This window comes from Maniola jurtina, chromosome 8 (assembly GCF_905333055.1).
Source record: "Maniola jurtina chromosome 8, ilManJurt1.1, whole genome shotgun sequence".
Lineage (NCBI taxonomy): Eukaryota > Metazoa > Arthropoda > Insecta > Lepidoptera > Nymphalidae > Maniola > Maniola jurtina.
In genome coordinates this window covers 9,646,682-9,668,727 of record NC_060036.1, presented here as the reverse complement: position 1 = coordinate 9,668,727, position 22,046 = coordinate 9,646,682, and the positions used below count along the sequence as shown (strand labels likewise).

General features: G+C 34.6%; 1 protein-coding gene across 1 annotated transcript; it reads left to right on the top strand.

Annotated features, from left to right (window-relative positions):
* The first annotated feature begins 1,956 nt into the window (after window positions 1-1,956).
* Window positions 1,957-22,045, top strand: LOC123867900. Its single transcript, XM_045910217.1, has 17 exons — window positions 1,957-2,341; window positions 2,966-3,192; window positions 3,605-3,940; window positions 4,520-4,669; window positions 5,048-5,152; window positions 5,242-5,478; window positions 5,963-6,185; window positions 6,746-6,929; window positions 8,497-8,561; window positions 9,256-9,482; window positions 10,802-11,131; window positions 11,341-11,490; window positions 11,605-11,715; window positions 12,676-12,915; window positions 20,531-20,753; window positions 21,563-21,752; window positions 21,953-22,045. The coding sequence occupies exons 1-17, from the start codon at window positions 2,236-2,238 to the stop codon at window positions 21,987-21,989; spliced, it is 3,141 nt and encodes a 1,046-aa protein (XP_045766173.1). The 5' UTR covers window positions 1,957-2,235; the 3' UTR covers window positions 21,990-22,045.
* The last annotated feature ends 1 nt before the right edge of the window (window position 22,046 follows it).

The window sequence follows — 22,046 nt, the reverse complement described above, 5'->3', positions numbered from 1 at the left end:
ATTTGGATTTGGGTTACTCAAAAATGAAGAAAATCATTTTTTCGGTTTTTTGGAAATACCGCCCCCTCACCGATTTTCAAAAATTGCACTAGTGTGAAGTCGATCCGGGTCAGCTAGTTTTCAAATCAAAAATAGAATCATGTCAAAAATATGTACTTATGTATTTTTTACTTCTCAAATCAGCATGTATTATTCAACTTTTAATTCTCACCCTTTAATATATATTGGTCTTTAAATATCTTATTAGCTGTAGTAGGTAAGCAAATTCACTCGGGTAATCAAAAAAGATGCAAACGGCGTGCACGAAAGAGGATGGTTTTTCGGATCTCGACTTTATCCATAATTCATTGGGGTCTCCCTTAAGGAATAGACAGTTGGATGTCGCTGAGATCACTGGCAGAACTTCAATAGCATGGGGAATAATTCACTGTTACAGAACAAAGATACTTTCTCAAGTTAGAGCCTGCTTTTAGATTTATAAGGCTCGATCTTATTGTTTGAGAAAGTCGCTGAAACCTGCCGCGAATGTAGATATGAGGATGCACAGATTACGGGACCTACTGCAAGTAAAATACACACACAATTTTTTCATGCCATCCCATCACATCGCCGGCTCACTACCGAGCACCAACTACACTACGGGTCTCCACTCAGAATGAGATAGATGGTTTTGGCCATAGTGCACCACGCTGGCCAAGTGCACATTGGTAGACTTATACGTCTTTGCGAATATTATGGAGAATTTTCAATTAAATTCAAGTCTTTTCGTCGCAACAGAGCAACGGGTTGACGTAATTTTTGTATGGGTACAGTTAAGGACAGTGACATAGATTTTTTTATACAGGAAAATCAAAGAGTTCCCACGGGATTTTTGAATAGCTAAATCCTCGCTGACGAAGTCGCGGGAATCAGCTTGTTTCTTACTAATATTGTTGTAGAGTTGTAGACTGTATAATTGTATAGATTTAAGGCCGATTCACACCAAGCACGTATACGTCACACGTGCGTAGCGACGCGCGTCAGTCCCTAACACACCAGGTTACGCATACGTCCACGCTTTACGCAGGCAGTGTACCATATTTCATACAGTTCCATACATTACAACGCAATGGTCTACGCTTACGCAACGCTTACGCAGTCTGTGTGAACGAGCTATTATACTGGGTAATGGTTCACGGGCCCCCAAAGCTGCTTTCGCCCGGGGTGAAAATAAATCTTGCAAGATACAAGGAGGAAACCTGTACGTTAACTAAAAATCAACATTGCCACAGCGACCCTTGTTTGTCCATTAGCTTGCCGCGAACAGAACAAACACGACGATTCCTTGCCAAAGATTCCATTGTTACTAACGCTTTGTCACTTTTTATTTTCCTCATTTTTTTCATTACTTGCAATCGAAAAATATTATGTTATAGGCGATAGAACAATCATCCAGCGTTCTTTGTTTTGTGCAAGGAAATGGCAAGGAATTACTACTCTCTAGGTTCTGTGGGTACACGTGTAAATTAAAAATTTATAACACCCCCGAAAAGTGAAGGTTACAGTAACTAGAAAAGAGCTGATAACTTTCAAACAGCTGAACCGATTTTCTTGGATTATAGCTAAGAACACTCTCGATCAAGCCACCTTTCAAACAAAAAAAAAAACTAAATTAAAATCGGTTCATTAGTGTAGGAGCTACGATGCCACAGACAGATACACAGATACACACGACAAACGTATAAAAAACTTATAACTTTTAGGTCGGGGGCTAAAAATCCATGTAAAATCAGACGAAAAGTTTTAAGCTACGTTGTAAAAGGACTTTAGTCTGTGATAATAATACCAAAAAAAATGAAAATAAAAAGTTTGTGTCCGTGTTACATTGTGATTGTGTCATACTTATTGACATAATAATATGGTTTTTAAAGGTTTTTTATGAATTTGTATTTTTATGAAGATTTATGTTTATTATTTTACTATACATATTTTGTGATGTGCTTTTATGTTTTTTATAACAGTATTTTTTTATAATTTTTATTTCATATACCTACAGATTCTTGCCAATGCAAAACCATTTGTAATCAGAGAATATATTCACTATATCCACTATATAATATTTACCTAAATCCTAAATCAAACATGCATTTTGAATATTATCTAACCAGTATGATGGGTTAACCCATAAAGCTATGGTTAACCACTTATGGTGGTTTAAATATAGCATAGAAATTTTCGTGCAGTATCTACATTATCATGTTTAAAATTCGGCAATCAGTTTATACAGATGACGAATTGATCGTTCTAAGTGATGATAGCATTGAAAAACCTTACAGGCTAACTCCTTTTATAGTCACTTTCTGTGAGTCTTATTAGACATATCTATGCTTATTAGCGATACCGATAGATCTTCGTGTGATAGTGGGATAGGAATTTCCGCACTCCAGGGCCTTGTGTGGGCGGCTTCACTCGTTTCTCACTTCGTGTATTTGTGTATCTGTCTGTGGCATCGTAGCTCCTAAACGAATGAACCGATTTAATTTTTTTTTTTTGTTTGAAAGGTGGCTTGATCGAGTGTTCTTAGCTATAATTGAAGAAAATCGGTTCAGTCGTTTGAAAGTTATCAGCTCTTTTCTAGTTTTCTTACAGAGGTTTTTGAGTCGGGGGTTTTGTAAATTTCGAGTTATCTACAAAACCTTTAGTACCCATAGTACCCCATAAGAAAAACATACGTATGTATTTATTTGAAGCTAAAACTCATAATCCTAGATCAAGATCTCTGGTCGCTTAGTTAAATTGACCTAGGATCTATCTATTATTTTCTAGTAATAGTATGAAATCTTCAAGGCAAGAGGGAATAGGCATCTTCTAGGCAAGCGTGAGCCAAACTAGACATCATTGCTTTTTAATAAGCATGATTGTCGTCAAGCGCAAGTCTTTCTTCCAATAAAACCAATTCTACAAAATTCATCCATTCTATTTCCAGGTACAGGAAGCATTTCAGAAATCGATATACGGCGATTAATAGAATCGGGTCTGCACATAATAAGATTTAAAATGTCAAATGTCACGAGACGAGATAAAATAAAATTGCTTTCGATGTTGGAATCCGCTGTCAAGTTCTGCTGCGAAAAATACGAGGTGTCCACTTGGCCGATCGCCGTATCGATAGATTTACCCCACTTTTGCATTAGAACTGGTCGTTTATGCCAGGTATTTTCGTACTTATCAAGTGCCTAATAGCTGATAATGACCGCGATTTCGTCCGCGTGGATATAGGTTTTAAAAATCCCGTGGGAACTCTTTGATTTTCCGGGATGCAAGTTAACAGATAGACACACTTTCGCTTTATAAGTATGATTTTTCGCATATTAAATAGTATGGAATAGTATGAATATTAAATAGGATAATTTTGACCAAATAATAATTCCTTATAAGTTCTGTTTTCATCAAAGTCTAGGTATAAATATTTGTTCCACTCACTTGATACCAGGTTATACGATTACTTTAATTAAGAAGCAAGTTCTAGCTAATTATAGTTCCTAAGTATCATTCTGTTGAATGAAGAAATATTTGGGAAATTCTGAAAATTCCGCTTGTACTCTTAAATTAAAGTATATTTCAGGGACCAGATAAGCAGTACCATTTAACAAAGGGCGATATCGTTGAAATAACATCAAACGTTAAATATTGCGAGAGTTGTTCTAATAGCAGAATATACATAGATGACCACAATGTGTTGAAGAAAGTTAAAGAAGGAACTGAAGTAACTTTGAGCAAAGGAAATATCAGCTTAATTTGTACTAAAGTTGTCGATTTTGAAACTATCGAATGTAAAGTTGTAAAGGAAGGAGAATTGGGCAACTGTGAATATATTTGTTTTCGTGGGGTCACACGCGAAGTACCCACAGGTTTAAGTAAAATTGATTTGGAGCTAATAGAATTTGCTAAAGAATTTCGTGTAAGTTTCTTATCATTTCCAATACATTATTACCAAATAAACTGCGTAATCTATTAGACACAGCGTTGAGGACATATTAGGTATATAGGTACATACATATTATAAATTTCATCAAATATTACAAATTCAACTGGCTTTATTTGTTTAATTGTCTACCTTATCTGGGCCAACTACTTACTATGTTAGATAAAGTTGTTATAAAGTCTTTTAACTCAATTTTAATTTTAAAACTTTGAAATTTTCGTAGCACTCAGTGTTGAAATAATGGCAGCCGAGAGAAATTGCGCTATCAATTCCTATAAAAATAAATCAGATTACCTCGAGCGTATACTCTTCCTCATACTAAAATTTTGTTATGTAGTTTCACCCAGTTTGTTTTAAGATTCAACATTTTGCGAATTCAACATTTTGGGATTTAACATTTTGGGAATTGAAATTCACCCTTTTCGAATCCAACATATTGGGATTCATTTTGCAACTCCAAAATTCAATATTTTGCAATTTCATCATTATGAGAATTCAACATTTTGAGCCTGAAGAGGTATAATAATTTAAAAATATTTTTGTTATTACTTTTAGCTTGATATCCTAATAATAAAGGTAGTTCATAGTCCGATGACCTTAAAGGAAATCAGAGCTTTGTACGCAGACACGGATACAGAAGTGCCGCTGTTGATTAGCACCATTAGTGACCAAGAAGGCCTCGACAACATCGATACAATTATAGAAGTAAGAATATTCTAATGATTTACGTATGGACCACTTTCTTTTCTGTACGATTGTGAATAATTGGAGTACAGAGCTGGACTGCTAGGTACTTTATTTTTTATATCATTTTAATATGTCAAAAGTATTGTATTTAAATATATTTTATAACTTCTAATACCTATCTGCATAATACAAAAAAAGGAGAAATCAACTGAGTGAGACATATAGCCAAAACTGCTGATTAAGCTTGCACGCTTTATTTTTATAAAGTCGATCTGCTTCTGCTTAGGTATAATACACAATTATATACTACGAGAATTTCATTTTTAAATACTGCGGTGTTAATTATTATAATGTATGGGCTAAAAAATAGGTAATTTAATCTTTTAGTATTTTCAGGAGTCTGATGGCATTATATTAGCCAGAGAATTTCTTGCATTCCAAATAGCTGACATGTATCAAATGCACGCAATTCAGTTACAAGTTGGTGCCAAATGTCGAAAGGTAAAATGTATATCGATTGATTAAACTATAATGTAATTTTGCTATACATATTCATGAATGTGATGGTAAAATGGACATTTCTTCTACAGTTAGGAAAACCATTCTTTATATCAGGAAATATACTCGAAAGTATTTTACAAGATGGCAAGATATCATTGGGTGATTTATCAGATATAACCAATGCTGTGTCCCATCGGACAGGATTAATTCTACAAGATTATCAGGGTGCTGACAACTTGATCCAAGCTGTAAAGTTACTTGACTCTGTGTGTCGATCAGTGGAGTCCAGAACAAAGGATATACAGTTCTGGCTAGCATCGAAAGAAGTAACCATTTAATTAATATCCAGTATCCTTACTAACATTATAGATGTGAAAGTGTGTCAAGGGGAAGGACATAGGCTACTTTTGGTTCCGGAAAGTTAAAGAGTTCCCACGAATATTTAAAACACATAAAATATGGATGAAGTTATTGCCATAATCACTTATGAAAATGTATCTATATCAGAGATATCTTGCCTCCCGGAGGAAGGCCATGGGTTACTGTAGGTCCGGAAAGTCAAGGAGTTTCCACGGAGTTTTCAAAACACCAAAAAATTATATGAACGATTTGGTACAGAGATAGCTTACATCCTGGAGAGGGATATAGACTGATTAATTTATTTAATCCCGGAAAATTAAAGAGTTCTCGGATTTTTGTAAACCTAAATCCACGTGAACGAAGTCATGGGCATGATCTAGTATTTAATAAATTTTAATTTAATTGGTAAACTTTGAGGTTCCTAAGAAATTACGGCTTGTATTTTTACAGATCAAAATGCCAGTCAATGCTGCAGAAGCTTGTATCCTAGGCTGTGCTATAGCTGCGAGACAAATGAGAGCGTTAGTAATCATTCTTCCGACTGTGAGCGGCAAATCAGCAGTTCACGTCACTCATGTTGCAACAGATAAAATTATATTGACTGTCAGCTCAAGTCCAACTGTGGCGAGAAAATTGCAAATCTATTATGGCGTTATTCCCATAATCTACGGCAGTAAGTTATCAGTTTAAATGATGTTGCCGGCACTTCACAATGCCGAAGCGTTAACCTTCATGGTTTACTTGTACGGTTGTCGAACGCCTTCAACGTGGGCACTTGTCCGACCGTCACTAAAAACTAAAAACGAGTTGTGGAGCACGAGGAGTGTGTAGTTGGGGTAGTTTTGTTGCTCGAATGTGCGAGTGTGCGAGTTTGACGGGCGATTACTCGCACCCGCTGAGCCAGTTTTTCCTTTGGTAGCTCTTGTCGCAGCAACGGACTAGTGGTGAGAGAGTTCTCGCCGACATCGACAGTGTGTACAGTGAATGATTAACTAATAATACATTATACATTTATTTATCTCTTTTATTGACACGGAATCATACAAGGTTTGTAAGTTTTTTGAACGAAAAAATAGTCGGTAGCTAGTCGCTTCCTCGTTGGAGGCGAGACAAGAGCCTAAAAGCTACATTGGCGAAATGAAGATCAAAACCAGTCTTTTGTGGTGGAGATTTTCAAGTGATAGACGATTTGTATTAATAAAAATCTTTTATAATGCCAATTATTTATTGTAGAAAAGGCAAAAAAGGATTGGCAGGAGGAAATGGCAGCACGTATTAAATTTGCAGTGTCGTATGGTATAAGACATAAATTGCTCAAGTATGGGAGTACATATGTAACATTGAGAAAATCTGATCCGAACAGTTCTTACGCTGATACTATAAATATTTTGACAGCGACTTTCGAAGAAGAAGAGCAGTAAGTTTTCGTATGATAAATTTTAAACAAAAATTTAGCACACTTGAAGTAAGGATGCGTCTGAGTAAGGCCATACAATCGAATCGAACACACCTGATCTGTTCACACATTTTTGACCTCAGTTAGTTACGCTGCTACTCCAGTATGAGAATCAATTTCGCTTCGTCGTTCATTTACATACTCAACTAGCTTAAGCACGCGATTTCACCTGCGTGGACGTCCAAAAAATTCCAACCCCTATTTTACCCTTTTAGGAGTTGAATTTTCAAAAATCCTTTCCTAGTGGATATCTACGTCCTGATAGCTATCTGTATGCCAAACAGCTCAATCTGTCTAGTTGTTTGAGTTGTGCATTGATAGGTAAATCAGTCAGTCAGCCAGCTAAAATATTTAGATTATTTTAGAATATGATTTTGTTTTCTTTTAGGTGCCCGTATTCCAAAGAATTGTCTAGTTACTAATGTATTCTAAACAAGCAAAGAGTAAATATAAAAAAGGAATAGGAGCTGTTTCTAAGGGGTTTAAATCATATCAAATACAAAGTACCCTCTTTTTCATAAATGCCGTAGCGTGATGCAATCCCAAGTTTATTATCAAAGGATCATATTTTTTTTATCATAGCTTTCACCATCCGTATTTATTCTACTAATTATGGTCTTTTCAATCATGTTATATATTTTGCACGTTTTGATTAATATATTTTGTTTAAATAATTAATATTTTTTAAAGATTTTACTACAATAAATATTGTATTTTATATTTAATTTGAGACACCGTTTGTGTATATTTTACTTTGATAAATACAATCTTTAACAAAATTGGTTGTATACTATTTTAAAACTTCAAAAAGAAATATATGGTCGTAACTCATAATGCAAGTTTATTTAGGGTAAAAATCTGGCCGCACACATCTGAAAACTCGTTCCTACAGAATCCAGAAACAGCATTAGGTGTATGGGATGTAGGTATTAGGTATTAGTTAAGCTATAAACATACAAAATATAAAGAATAATAGAAATAATATTATATCTGATAAATTATTCTACAACCCAAAAAAACATATATTTTGAGAATAACCACTTTTATGAATCTTCTTATCTTGATGAATACCTGAATACTTAGGATCATTGGTCTGAGATAAATACAAACTACAGAAATACCTTATGTGAATCTTATGTGAATTCGTTCCAACTTTTATATTATACTTCTGTATTAAAACCTGCCATCAAATAGATAAAGTTTGCTACCAGCATTATCAATTTAGAAAAAAATGTTTTGACATAAAATTAAAGACATTGTTAAATGTTATGCAGAGATGTTATAGTTGTGGTTATTTTATAAAGAGTTTTATGGAATTTTTATAAGTGTTTATTACCTATAAGTTATTAAACATTACTTACTTATTTTAATAGAAAACCATAATAAATTACTTTGGTGAATTTAAGAAAACCATAATTTTATAATATCATTATTTATTACATCAAACCACTAAAAGAAATTGATTGCATACGAGTATGTCGGACAAGAAACCAGAGAACATAGATTTATTCACAGATGTGGATTTCAGTACATCGGACCCTTTAAAAATTTCACCATATAAATACCGAAGATGTCCAGTCTTTGTTACGTTAAGTATGACTTCCAATCATCGATGTATATGGATTAGCCTTTCCCATACAATTCCGTCCGCAAAAATACACTTGAATCTTATGTCATCGTCATTGACAAAGTCAAGAGATTTTTGCAAATTCTCTTGACTTTTTGAGCGCGTTTTTTATCTTCGAAGGGCCCATCCATATACATCGATGCTTCCAATATGTCCTTGGGTAGCTAGTTTTTTTTCTAATTTATAACCTCATTGTGTATACGTTATGACCAGTTATGACTATATTATGTATCAAAAGTAAATTCTTAAAACTGCGACACTGGGGTCTCGATTGTAGAGCACTATCTCTTCTACTCTCACACGTTTTATATTTTCTATCCTACTCATCACCGCGCACGAATACTTACGTCATATAATATGAACGTAACATTGTCTATGGTATTGTATATTCATAAGTACTTACTTATGAATTCATAGGTACCTACATATATTGTAAAATCAGCTGGGAAGAAAATTGGTATTTTTACATCAGATATACCTATCAAACATTTTGATATCGACAGTTGATAATGATTTTTGTCCTGTTTACTGTATTCTTATCTATATATAGTATATAAAATTTATATCCCTATAATCCAGACGTATGGACGTTTATCGGTTAATAATGATGATTATGATAACATTTATGCTCTAAGTACTTACCTGTTTTTAATTTTCCAGCTGATTCCCAAATAAGTGTAGTAGACATACAGAGAATGCTTGAAGCTGGTATGAATATAGCTAGATTCAAACTGTCGAGGAGTACCAGGGGAGATAAAATGCATCTCCTTGGCAAAATTAACAAAGCATCGCTGGCCTGTTGTGAGAAGTACGACGTGACTAACTGGCCTATTGCCACATGTGTAACGTTGAAAACGTGCTTTGCGAAAACAGGCCTATTGGAGAATGTTCGTGAATTTGAAACATTTTTTATTACCTTAAAATAATCATCACTTCAACCCACGCCTCTCATTACTGAGTCCGGATCACCTCTCAGAATGAGAAGTCTAGGCCACAGTCCACCACGCTGGTTAAATATAGATTGGCATATTTCACACACCTTGGAGAACATTAAGGGAAAGCCTCAGACATGCAGGTTTTCTCGGGATCGAACCCCACGCCCTCGACTAGCAGGCCTACGTCGTTACCATTAGGCTATCACAGGCTAACCCACATTTCCGCTCACCACCATGGATTTATTATTAGCTAAGAATCGAATCTATGTAAATATTTAGAAGAGTTTTAATTGATAAAATAAATTAAAATAAAATAGGCATGCGTGAGAATTTTGAAATTCTCTGAAACTGATTTCCGAATCAGTGTAGGTGAATATAGTCTTGACTCTTGACTTGTTATAAATGCCATAAGTTTGCCAACATGAAATTAACAGTTCTCACTTTTTCACACTCACTCGCTACTCATTTTCGCACATTCGTAATGGAAAAATAAGTTTAAGCTTATCTTGAGGGCAAAAGGGACTATTAGTCATATTTAACAAGGCTTACGATAGAAAAATATTAGACTTGCAACGAATATTCGGTTACTATTCGGTATTCGGTCTATTCGGCTGCTTTTATTATATTCAGCCGGATACCGAATATCTACATATTATTCGGCCGAATACCGAATATTTAAATAATATATTTTGTCATAGAGACATAATTGGTAAAATGAAAAATTAAAATCGATTGATTACGTATATATTCATATTTTCATTTCTGTTATAATCATTTAAGTAGTCATTGGTGCATAACACAGGCACATAATCATCTTCTGAATTGGAAAAATGGAGGATTCTATGTATTTGAATTATTGTGGTAATCAAAATTTAGAAGGGTGAGGTTCTCATTTCTTTTATAATCATTTATTAAGTAGTCATTGGTACATAAAACAGGTACATAATTTAATCATTTTCTGTATTAAACAAGTTAAGAATTTTTCTATGCATTTGAATTATTTTCATAATCAAAATTTAGAAGGGGAAGGTTATGGTGCAGAAAGACTAACTTTTCTGCATTTTTAGGAAGTAGTTTACTTCTTTTTTCTAATACCGAATACTTTTGCCTAATATTCGGCTATTCGGTCAGGGGCCTCGCCGAATATTCGGTATTTGGTATACAGCCGAATATACTATTCGGCTACTACTATGTTTTATAACACCTTAATATGTACAACATAGTAGTTAGCTGTGATAATAATTTGCAAAAACTAATAGGTATTTTTTCAGGATATTTCTTTCATCAATCTTGAGAATAACACTGAATTAATTTTATTTCACAACATATCGCTTTTTAACAAATGCAATGAAAACAACATTTTTGTTGACTATCCTTTGATAGCTGTTGATGTTAAAGTGGGAACAGAAATTTCCATAGCCGCTGATGAAATCATCTTAAAATGTATATGCATACTTGATGAAACGTCTATAAAATGTGTCGTTACAAAGGGCGGTAAACTAACGAGTATGAGTGATTTATGTGTTAGAAATACAAAACGTTCAGGACCGTTGGTAACCGAAAAAGATTTCGAAATGGTGGAATTTGCTTTACAGAATCAAGTACGTTTCTAAGTGAATCAGATTTTTTATTACAATGGGATATGAACAGATCGTATTGAGTATATTTAGTTAAAATGATCGTATATAGTTAAAACAAATATTGTAAATATCATAACAAATATATTTAATAAATTTTTCTGCATATAAAATTTACATCAATAGTGTAGATAAACACTTTAATCAAATAATAAAATGTTTTCTGTTGATAGGTAGATGGTATATTTATAAACTATGCCCGACATCCTGATACAATAAAAATTATCAAGAAATACATAGCGTCGAAAAAAGTCAGAAGACCATTATTACTGGCTGGTATAAGTAGTGAAGAATGTCTAGAAAATATTAATGATATAATTAAGGTACAAAACAAAATAGGTATTCGCTAATTATTTGATTTTCATATTTTGAACATATTCATACATGTAACTTTTTTGTTCAAAAATTAAATTGACTGTCTACATTCTACAATGTAGGAAAGCGATGGAATTATATTGTCTCGACAGCATTTACCATATGAAGTAGAATCCTCTAAACAATACCGAATGCCGCAAATTCAAAAATGGATAGCTGGAAAATGTTTACAAGTAAGATAATTATTTACCTACGAGATTAGGTTGAATGAGGAACAGAACTAAATCGGGGCACCTCGAATCCACGCAGTCTTCTGGCGTAGGCGTACTTAAAATAAGTAAACGGGAATGGGACAGTGGAGCCTGGGAACTCAGATTTGAAATATTTTAACAGTTTTTTTTTGTCAAAAGTATTTTTAACCAATATTTCTCAATCAAAACTACTTTTGACCATCATCGTTGCCACAACTAGTTTTTTCTACTTTTTTGCAGTTAAAAGTAGTTTTGACGGAATAAGAGTTTTTATTGTAACAGTTTTAAATTGCTTGTTGTAATTTGTGTGTTGGTCGATAAAGCCTTTATTTATTCACTAGCTGATGCCCGCAGCTTCGCCCGCGTGGATTGGTCAGATCCCCTGCAGCATCAGGATTGAGGAGTTGGACTCCCAAATTTTTTATGAAACAATGTCGCAAAGTTCCTCTATCGATTAAAAAAGAAATGACGCAAATCGGTTCAGAAATCTCGGAGATTTCGGTGTACATAGGTAGAAAAACACAACTCCCTTTTTGAAAGTCGGTTAAAAAAGTAGCCTATGTTACTCCCTGGTCAATTCTCTACTTGTCTGTGAAAATCCCGTCAAAATCGGTTCAGCCGTTCCCAAGATTAGCCTTTTCAAACAGACAGACAGACAGACAGACAAAAATTTTAAAAACGTGTGATTCAGTTATAGTATCGTTCAAATAACCATATGACCTTAATATGCGGTAGTTATTTCGAAATTACAGACAGACACTCCAATTTTATTTATTAGTATAGAGTATAGATTATATCTTTTATGACGTCAAGCAATCGGCCAAGACCACGGGATAAGGCAATGCTGCGTAGGCGCAGCTTTAATGGTGCTTTAGTATGTTAATGGTTTAATGATAATTTTTTTGAGCTTTGTTTTTATTTATCATTTTTTTTACTATTAAGGCTGGTAAATCATTGTACATTTATGGAGTTTTCAATAACGCTCTCCGAACTGGTTTCTTTATTAACAATGAAATATCAGATGTGACAAATGCCATAATGGACGGAGTTAGCGGCTTCATTCTTGCGGAATGTTCTAGTCCAGATAATATAATAGAAGTTTTGTATGGCATAAACCAGTTGTGCTACACTGTTGAACCATTAGTTACCAGCAAGATAAATTTTAAGAGAATAATTGACGAGGTAACTTTTATTACCTAGGTACCTATACTTTGATATAATGTTTATTGTTAATACTTCGTCTTAAGAGTGACTTGTGCTACAATCCCTTAAGGTAATTGCTATTTGACAAATCGCAAAAATGCTGTACTTTGAAGTAAATTGTTTATTTTTCTAAAGCATTAACAGCTATTAAATACATGCAATTAAAAACTTCAGTTTGTGAAGATTATAAGGGCCTCTTTTTATTTAGTATACATTATCCCAATAAAAAAAAAAACCAAGTTGAAAACATTGCTGTTCGCAACTTGTTCTGTAAAAGTTTTCTTTAACATCTTGATACTTTGAAGCCAACCTCCAGAAAATGATATGTTTAGGTTTAGCAATCAATTTTAACTGTTAGTTTTATACTAAATGTTTTTCGTTTCTTAAATAATCTAAAACTAACCAAAAAACTTCCTGTGCTATTTATTTTCTTGCAGGCGCTCTATGGAATTCAGTGTCCACTGGACTGTCATGGCGGAAGGACTGTGCGCGTCATTTCGTCGCAAAATATTATTTAAAATGAATTTAAGCTTATTATTTTTGAATGAAAGTTGTGTTTATAATCATTGAAAAATAAAATAGGGATTTTTTCATTTCTAAATGAAGCGTGCTTATATACTAAAATTTATTCGAAAGTTACGGTTTTACCAGGTAAATACTCGGAGGTTGTCATAGATTATGATGACAGATAGTAAGTGTTCTAAATAGGTATTATACCTATGTTTTTTAGGAGATAGCGCGCCTCGTTTCGGGCGCCGTGTTCCGAAATGGATTTCGTAGTAGTGCAAGTTTGGTGTAAGTCCCACATGACGGAGGGGTATGCGTCAGGCATTTCCTGTGTACAAAAAAAGACCTATATTTCGGATCCATTTTTCATCACTGACATCATGCACTATTCAAAGACTGGTCTTCAAGCATTGAGGAATTTTGGACGAGAGACATCTCGAAGGTTCCCGAAGGCTGCCTAACTGAGTTAGATTTGTCGGCTAGCTAGCTTTTTTTGAAATTGGACCTACTTAGCTGGATTGTGTGTTAGAGATTTCTTATGAGATATTATATGTACATAATATAACCATCATAAGGAAGCTCAGATTCATGCTGCGGGCAATGGGGAGAGCCTAAAGGTTGGAACGCCATTTCTGCGGCCGTGTTTCCTGCCATATATACCATAGATACCTGCAAGCCAAGAGTGAATAGGCATCTTCCAGGTAAGCGTGCTCCAACTTGGACCTCATCATTGCTTTCTTTAAAGCATGATTGTCGTCAAGCGCAAGCGCAAAGATTCAGGCGGCGCAAACCCGTAGCATGTGGAAGACCCTATTAAAGACCTATGTTCACTGTGGACGTCTGTCGGTTGATGTTGATGATTATGTCTTTAATGCAAGTAGTTCAGTAGTTTCAGAGTTTATCGATAACAAACAAACAAACCTTTCCTCTTCATAATATATGTACTTAGTAGCGAAAACTTGGAAAAAATCTCGTGGAAACTCTTTGATTTTCCGAGATAAATGTCATTTTACCTGGCAGCCCTAATCAATTTTATCACTGATAATAATAACTAATTCATAACCGTTAAACCTAAGAGTCAAAATCTCGTTTTTCTAGTCGAGTTCCGTAGGCTCTTTGAACTCATCGCATCCCAAGAAAACCTACCATTAGATGTAGGAATAATGGAAAGAGGTCACAACCCTCAGCAATAAAGAATACGATGCGGAGAGAGATGTCACTCTCAAGGTCTTTAAATGTATCCATGCAAAAAACCACGTCGACTGGTTGCTCCGTTGCAGCGTGATTGAATATTAAACCAACAAACACACTTTCGCATTTGAAATATGGCCAATAATTATAAGAAACAGTTTAAATCTCTCTCTGCTCTCCGAGAGACGTTAGGCAAAGTGAACACGAATTATGACACTTCTGTGTTCTTATACAAGCTTAGGTCTCTCAATTTTGTCAATTAATGTCAAATTTCTTTCTCAGATCAAAACCTAGTAAGTGGTTTAAATTCAAGAGAAGTTTAGGCCGTAGTCTTCAACAAGAAACTCGGCGGTTGCTCTTTTCAAAGATTTGATATACAATATTAAATTGCTTAAAACGCACATAACTGAAAAGTTAGTAGTGCGTGATTCCAGGATCGAACCCCCGACCTTCGATTAGGAGGCGGACGTTCTAACCACTAGGCTATGACAGTTTTTAAATTAAAGGGGTTTAAATATTTTAGTGTGAAGACTGGCCTACACATTTATTCATTAGATGTGCATCACTTTCTTTTTTAGGGTTCCGTACCTCAAAATGAAAAACGGAGCTCTTAAAGGATCACTTTGTTGTCTGTCCATTTGTCCGTCCGTCCGTCAAGAAAACCTATACAGTACTTCCCGTTGATCTAGTATCACGAAATTTGTTCTCGGATTTATTCCTTTACTTGGGCTATGAGAGTTGAGACCTATCTACCTGCCCATAATTCTAGGTTAACGGGAAATACCCTATCGGTTTTCTTGACAGACACGACAGACGGACAGACGGACAGAAAGACAGACAACAAAGTGATCCTATAAGGGTCCCGTGTTTCCTTTTGAGATATGCAACCCTAAAAACATTATGTAAGTATGCAAAGTATTTCCCTTGCAAACCATATTTAACAGTTGACATGTAGAGGTCATTGACTTTTCCTATCTTACTTTTAAGTTTTAATGCATCATTAAGTATTTACTGTTTTGACATGGTATTTAGATAATGGGTGATATTTATTTTATTTAATCTAATTCCTTTGAAAAACTTAGTAAGGCGCATTAATCTATAAAAAACCTAGCCAGTTCATAGACTTACTATGTTTTAAAATGGTCAAAGCGACTTACTAGCTTTTAATTTTACTTTAATGTGGGTGTCCTTACAATACAACGGGACATACTATGAAAGTTAGGCTTATGACATAAAACGATTTTCGGAAAAATGACTTTTACTTTGTTTTGATATGGGGCGGTCGATATAATTAGGTACTAGGGTAAAGGCTCAAGTAAATGAACAGATTGGACGTTATTACATGTATTAAGAGCTGGAATAAAAAACCGGCTGATATACCTTTTTTAAATATTTTCTTACAAATTCTTACACTTTTTTCAATTTCAATTTCAAAACCGTGTTCCGTTCAAACCGTTCAAAAGTGCGTGTGCGTGCGTCCATGTGTGTGTGTGAGTGTGTGTGAGTATATACTTGTCTGTATGTTTGTACGAGTGTTTGTTAGTGTGGTATTGCGTTGTATAACCACATGAGTAGCGAACAGAGTCAAAGCTTCATACAAGCGCGCTACGATAGGTACACTACTACAAGCTTGAGGCGCGTGTGTGCGTGAGCACAGGCGCTACGTCGCGTACGGAGAGAAATCGGTTTATACCGGCTCGGCCTGTGCTCAAGCTCAGGGGCTGCAGTACACGTCGCGCGTCGTGTTTTCATTTAATTTAATGTTAATGATAATAATTTAAATAGTGTTTAAAATCTATTTTCTTGAACTGTCATAGATTTTGTTCAAAATCAATATCTGAGGATCCCTAGGATCACAAAACAGGATATTGTTACCAAATTTAAAAAAATCGACGCCATTTTGAAATTCTTTGTTAATTGACCGATTTCGTTCAAAATCGATATTTAGAGCTCCCTGGGATCACAAAATAAGAAACTGTTACCAAAATTTAAAAAAGTCGACGCCATTTTGAAATTCTTTGTAAATTGACCGATTTCGTTCAAAATCGATATTTAGAGCTCCCTGGGATCACGAAATAAGAAACTGTTACCAAAATTTAAAAAAGTCGACGCCATTTTGAAATTCTTTGTTAATTGACCGATTTCGTTCAAAATCGATATTTAGAGCTCCCTGGGATCACGAAATAAGAAACTGTTACCAAAATTTAAAAAAGTCGACGCCATTTTGAAATTCTTTGTTAATTGACCGATTTCGTTCAAAATCGATATTTAGAGCTCCCTGGGATCACGAAATAAGAAACTGTTACCAAAATTTAAAAAAGTCGACGCCATTTTGAAATTCTTTGTTAATTGACCGATTTCGTTCAAAATCGATATTTAGAGCTCCCTGGGATCACAAAATAGGAAACTGTAACCAAAATTTAAAAAAGTTGGCACCATTTATAATTCTTTCTAAATTGACTGATTTCGTTCAAAATCGATATTTAGATCTATCGATCGATATTTAAAGATCGATATTTAAACTAGGCAATCACAACAAAAACAAACTTTACCATCTTGTTGAACAAATAACTATTGTTAATTAAATTGTATCCTCCAGTGCCAACCCTACCAAAATAGTTATAAATTTTGCCTCTGTTTGCTACTCTGTGGTATAACACCATGTTAGTAAATCTTAGTATATTTTTAACCGACTTTAAAAAAAGGAAGAGGTTCTGAATTCGTCGGTATTTTTTTTTTTATGTATGTTCCCCGATTACTCAAAGACGCCTGGACCGATTTGGATTTTTTTTTGTTTGATAGGGTATACTTTGCAAGTGGTCCCATATAAAGGTAAAGATCTGATGAATATCTTTGAAGATGGAGAACAGAACTCCTCAATGGATAAGAGCAAATTCAATTTTTTTTTAATGTATGTTCACCGATTGCTCAAAGACGCCTGGACCGATTTGGATTTTTTTTTTTTTGAAAAGCTAGGTATACTTTGCAGGTGGTCCCATATAAATTTGATGAAGTTCTGATGAATATCTTCTGACATGGAGAACAGAACTCCTCAATGGATAAGAGCAAATTGCTCGCGATCAGTGTAATTGCTTAGTAAACAGTAGGGTTTTAGCTGGGCATGGCACATTATTATAGTACAGTGGGGCCACTAAAAATTTTGAAATAAAAAATTTTCAAAAGAAAAATAAAACCGACTTCAAAAACCACAATAACTTAAATCATTTTTTACTTTTTAGTGTTTGTGATTTTGAAGTCGGTTTTATTTTTCTTTTGAATTTTTTTTATATTTATTCTGGTATTCTTCTTTCTTGGATATGGATCCCTCTTGGGTATCCCCATTTCTCTCTGTCTTTGGTACTATCAAGCTAATTTTCTCTCGCGATTTGCACAATAGCATTAGACCAACGCGTCTTCGGTCTACCTACCTGTTCTTCTTTCATCTGTAAAAATCGATACAATATGACCATTTGCATTTCAGTTTTAGGGCATGTCTCAAGGTGTCTGTAGGCTTTGTCTTTTTTCTTATGTCTTCAATTCTCACTTTGAATATTTTTTATGCACCTTGCCATCGCCCTTTAGCAAGTCACTATTTCTTTTTATATTCTTTGTCTGGACCCATGTTTGGCTGGCATAGGTAAGGCATGGCAGGATGCATGTATCTATAACGGATCTTTTAAGATGTACTGGGTAAGCTCCTTTCATTCTTTCCTTTTGTGCCCAGTAAAACAAGCATACTCGGGCTACTTTGAGAACCCATTAGCAGCTAACAGCAAGGCCTGGACTCCAATTTTTATATGTGGAAGCTGTATTTCCTCGTTGCGTTTATGAGCAAATAAGAATAGTTAACTACTTTTACTAAAAAAAAAATTTATAATTTGGCGCGAACCATCTAAACACCATGATGATTATTATTTCTGCGTTGTGAATATTACCAAAAGAAACAGCAAAAAAAATTGTTCCAAGCGGCTCTATTGTAACTTGCAGTCTGCAATTTGAACGATTCTGACTTCTGGTGATAAATCTGTACCTCAGCCCCAACCCAGTACCTCTAATCTACCATTTCAAGAACTTTCAGAAGGTAGTGACGATGTAGTGACTTTTTTACATCTCAACTTAGACCATTCAATCAAAATTATTTGGATCACTTAATGAGAGATCTTAGATTGTCTAAAAAGCATCAGAACATGTGGCTCAAAGGAACAAATCTGATAACATCAGACACTTGTGTTACGGTATATTATTCTCACTACTCTTAACACATTCAGTAGCTGATGTTGCACTTCCAGCGACTTGGATGCAACAAGAGCGTTAAGTTTCATTTTCTCTGTAGTCATTTGGACTGTTTTCCAGAAAATTTAGGTGACTTTCAAACTAAGATAACTATACCAAAGGGGATAATATCATATGAAAGGGCTCTATTATACATTCTAAAACAGGTTTTATTTATTATTATTATGTAAAAGAGTTTTTGATTTATCGCGCAAAATGTAGAAAAAAATATACAATAAGTCAAAAACTGAAAATCTGACATTTTTTTTAAATTCCAAGCCGAAAATATACTTAAGAATTTATTAATAGGAATCGAGAGTTTATGCACTAGATAGAGTTTGTTCATTCACTGAAATTCCCAGTTCATTTACTGGCAATTTATCCTTTTGTTAAATAAAATAATTTATAATAATTAATACCACGCATTTTTTTGCGTTTTTGATATTTAAATAATTTAAGAGTGTATACCTACTGTGTATAGACACAGATAAAAAAAAATATAAAAATTATATATAGAACGATTCTCATATATCTTAATTTTAGGTCAAAGTCAGGGTAGTCATTCATTTACTGGATCTTTTACCCTCCTACGTCAAAATACTAAAAGTCCGCGTAAATTTCGCAGATTGAAATGTCTGCTTGATTAATTGTCAATAGAGGGTCATGACATGTCGAAATTGCTAGTTTGAAGGGGAAATCGTCAATGTCATTCGCATAGGTTTTCCTCTTAAACAAGATTTTACAAATTGTATTGTTTACTAAACGTGTAAAATCAGTAAAAGTAATTAATTGTTGATAAATATTGGATAGAATCAGGCGTTACTTTGCGGAAGTTCATGTTTAGCAAGAAACAGTTAAAAATTATTTTGCTGTAATCCGCCAACAGAAAAAATCTGTATGGTCAAACATGCAGTTAAAAGCTAAGCACCGCTTACCTCCCCAACCAAGCAATAAAGCCAAGTTCCCAAGCAAGCACTGCCACCACCACTCACATGCACCACCACACAAGAGTTTTCCACTACTCTCGACGCACGTTTCGCCCCGACACCGGAGCATCCTCAGGAGATTTCGACTTTACAATGCATTGACTTGACAATACAGCATTGACTTGACAATACAGCATTGTAAAGTCGAAATCTCCTGAGGATGCTCCGGTGTCGGGGCGAAACGTGCGTCGAGAGTAGTGGAAAACTCTTGTGTGGTGGTGCATGTGAGTGGTGGTGGCAGTGCTTGCTTGGGAACTTGGCTTTATTGCTTGGTTGGGGAGGTAAGCGGTGCTTAGCTTTTAACTGCATGTTTGACCATACAGATTTTTTCTGTTGGCGGATTATAGCAAAATAATTTTTAACTGTTTCTTGCTAATTGTTGATAAACTAAGTTGGTTTTAGATAAAGTTACATGGGTACTATTTTATACTTTTTTTTATTAATTCTACTAATATTATAATTAATAGATTTTTATTCCGGAAAACCAATGAGCTCCTACGGGATTTTTAAGAACCTAATATCCACGTGAACGGAGTCGCGGGCATCAGCTAGTAGTTTTATATTTATTCATTTGAAACAAATGTAAATAAGTTGAAAAATTTGAATTAATTTGTCAGTTTGAAAATAATTCACTACAGGTCAAGATGCCAATAAACGCAGCAGAAGCTACTGCAATGTCTTGCGCTACTGTAGCCATTCAGACCAACGCTCGGGTGATCATCATTCCAACAGTCAGCGGCAGAACACTCAGGTTACTCCAATTGATGAGGCCCTCCTGTCTTATGATCGCTGTTAGCTCTGACGGTCAAGTCATACGGCATCTCATTTCGTATAGAGGTGTATTTCCTCTTTTGTATAACGGTTAGTAAATTTTTGTGTTTTTTTTTCATTCTCGTTTCAACTGCTGGATACAAGGTCTCATGCTGCTTGTGTCCAGCGGCTGACAGTGAGTCGCTCTAACTATTAATAATAAGAAGACGGACGTACACTTATTTGGGAATATCTCAAAGCTATATTTTCAGGGGCAGTATGGTTATTCCAGGATTATGTTTAGCGGTTCTTGAATAAAAGTCGACTAATAAGTAGACTATACTCTCGAATAAGAGTAGTATTATATTAAGTGTGGGTTAATATTGCCTAATTAATTATCCATCTTAAATTTTAATATTATAATAAATGCGAAAATGTGTCTTCTCTCAGTCTGCTAGCATTTCACTAGCTATCGGTTAAACCGATTTTGACGAAATTTGGTTCAGAGTTAGTTTGTATCACGGAGATAGATATATGCCACATATTATATGGGTATAAAATTGCCATATATTTTTTCCGTAAAATCAAGGAGTTCCCATGGGATATTTAACAAAACCTAAATCCAGTAAATGAAGTTGCGGGCATCATCTATTTTGTACATGAGATAGCTTGAATCCTGGAAGCGGGCATACCTAGGATATTTTTCATCTCGGAAAATCAAAGGGGATTCCGACGGAAAATAACCTAAATCCACGCGGACGAAGTGGCGGGCATCATCTGGTACTTAATATATTTGAATATGACTAATAGTATCCAAATTTTACTTGCCAACATTACTTTTTCTCTTGTGAAAATTTAGTCATTTCCACAATTTTTTAAACACTCACCCTAAATTATTATTAATGATTTTGTTTGGAAAGGTTTTCAACATAAAAACTGGCACCTAAATCTCGAAGCTCGTATTTTCTTTGCTCTCGAATACGCAGTTAAAAGAAATTGGGTTGTATACGGTGATAATTACATAACTTTGCAAAGAGGATCAGATACCAGCTCTTTCTGCGACACGCTCAGTATCGGGAAAGTTAGCATCGAGAAGAAATCTTTGGTCGAGTGAGTTGACAATATTAGATACTTGTTTAACCCCTATAAGAAAATTAAGTGAACTACGAACAAGGGATCGTTTTTGAAGGCAGAAATAATTATTATAATTGATGATTTTTTGAAGCATCTGGGATTTTTTGTAGTCAGCATGTGTAGCGACCCTATCTCCATGAATTTTTCTGAATTATAATATTGTTTTATTTTTTCAGATGCTCTGAGAACTATGAAGAAAATTACCTGTTTTAAATTTTTAATTATAGTTACTTTAATATTGGAAAAGTAAAGTTTAATAAACAAATCATT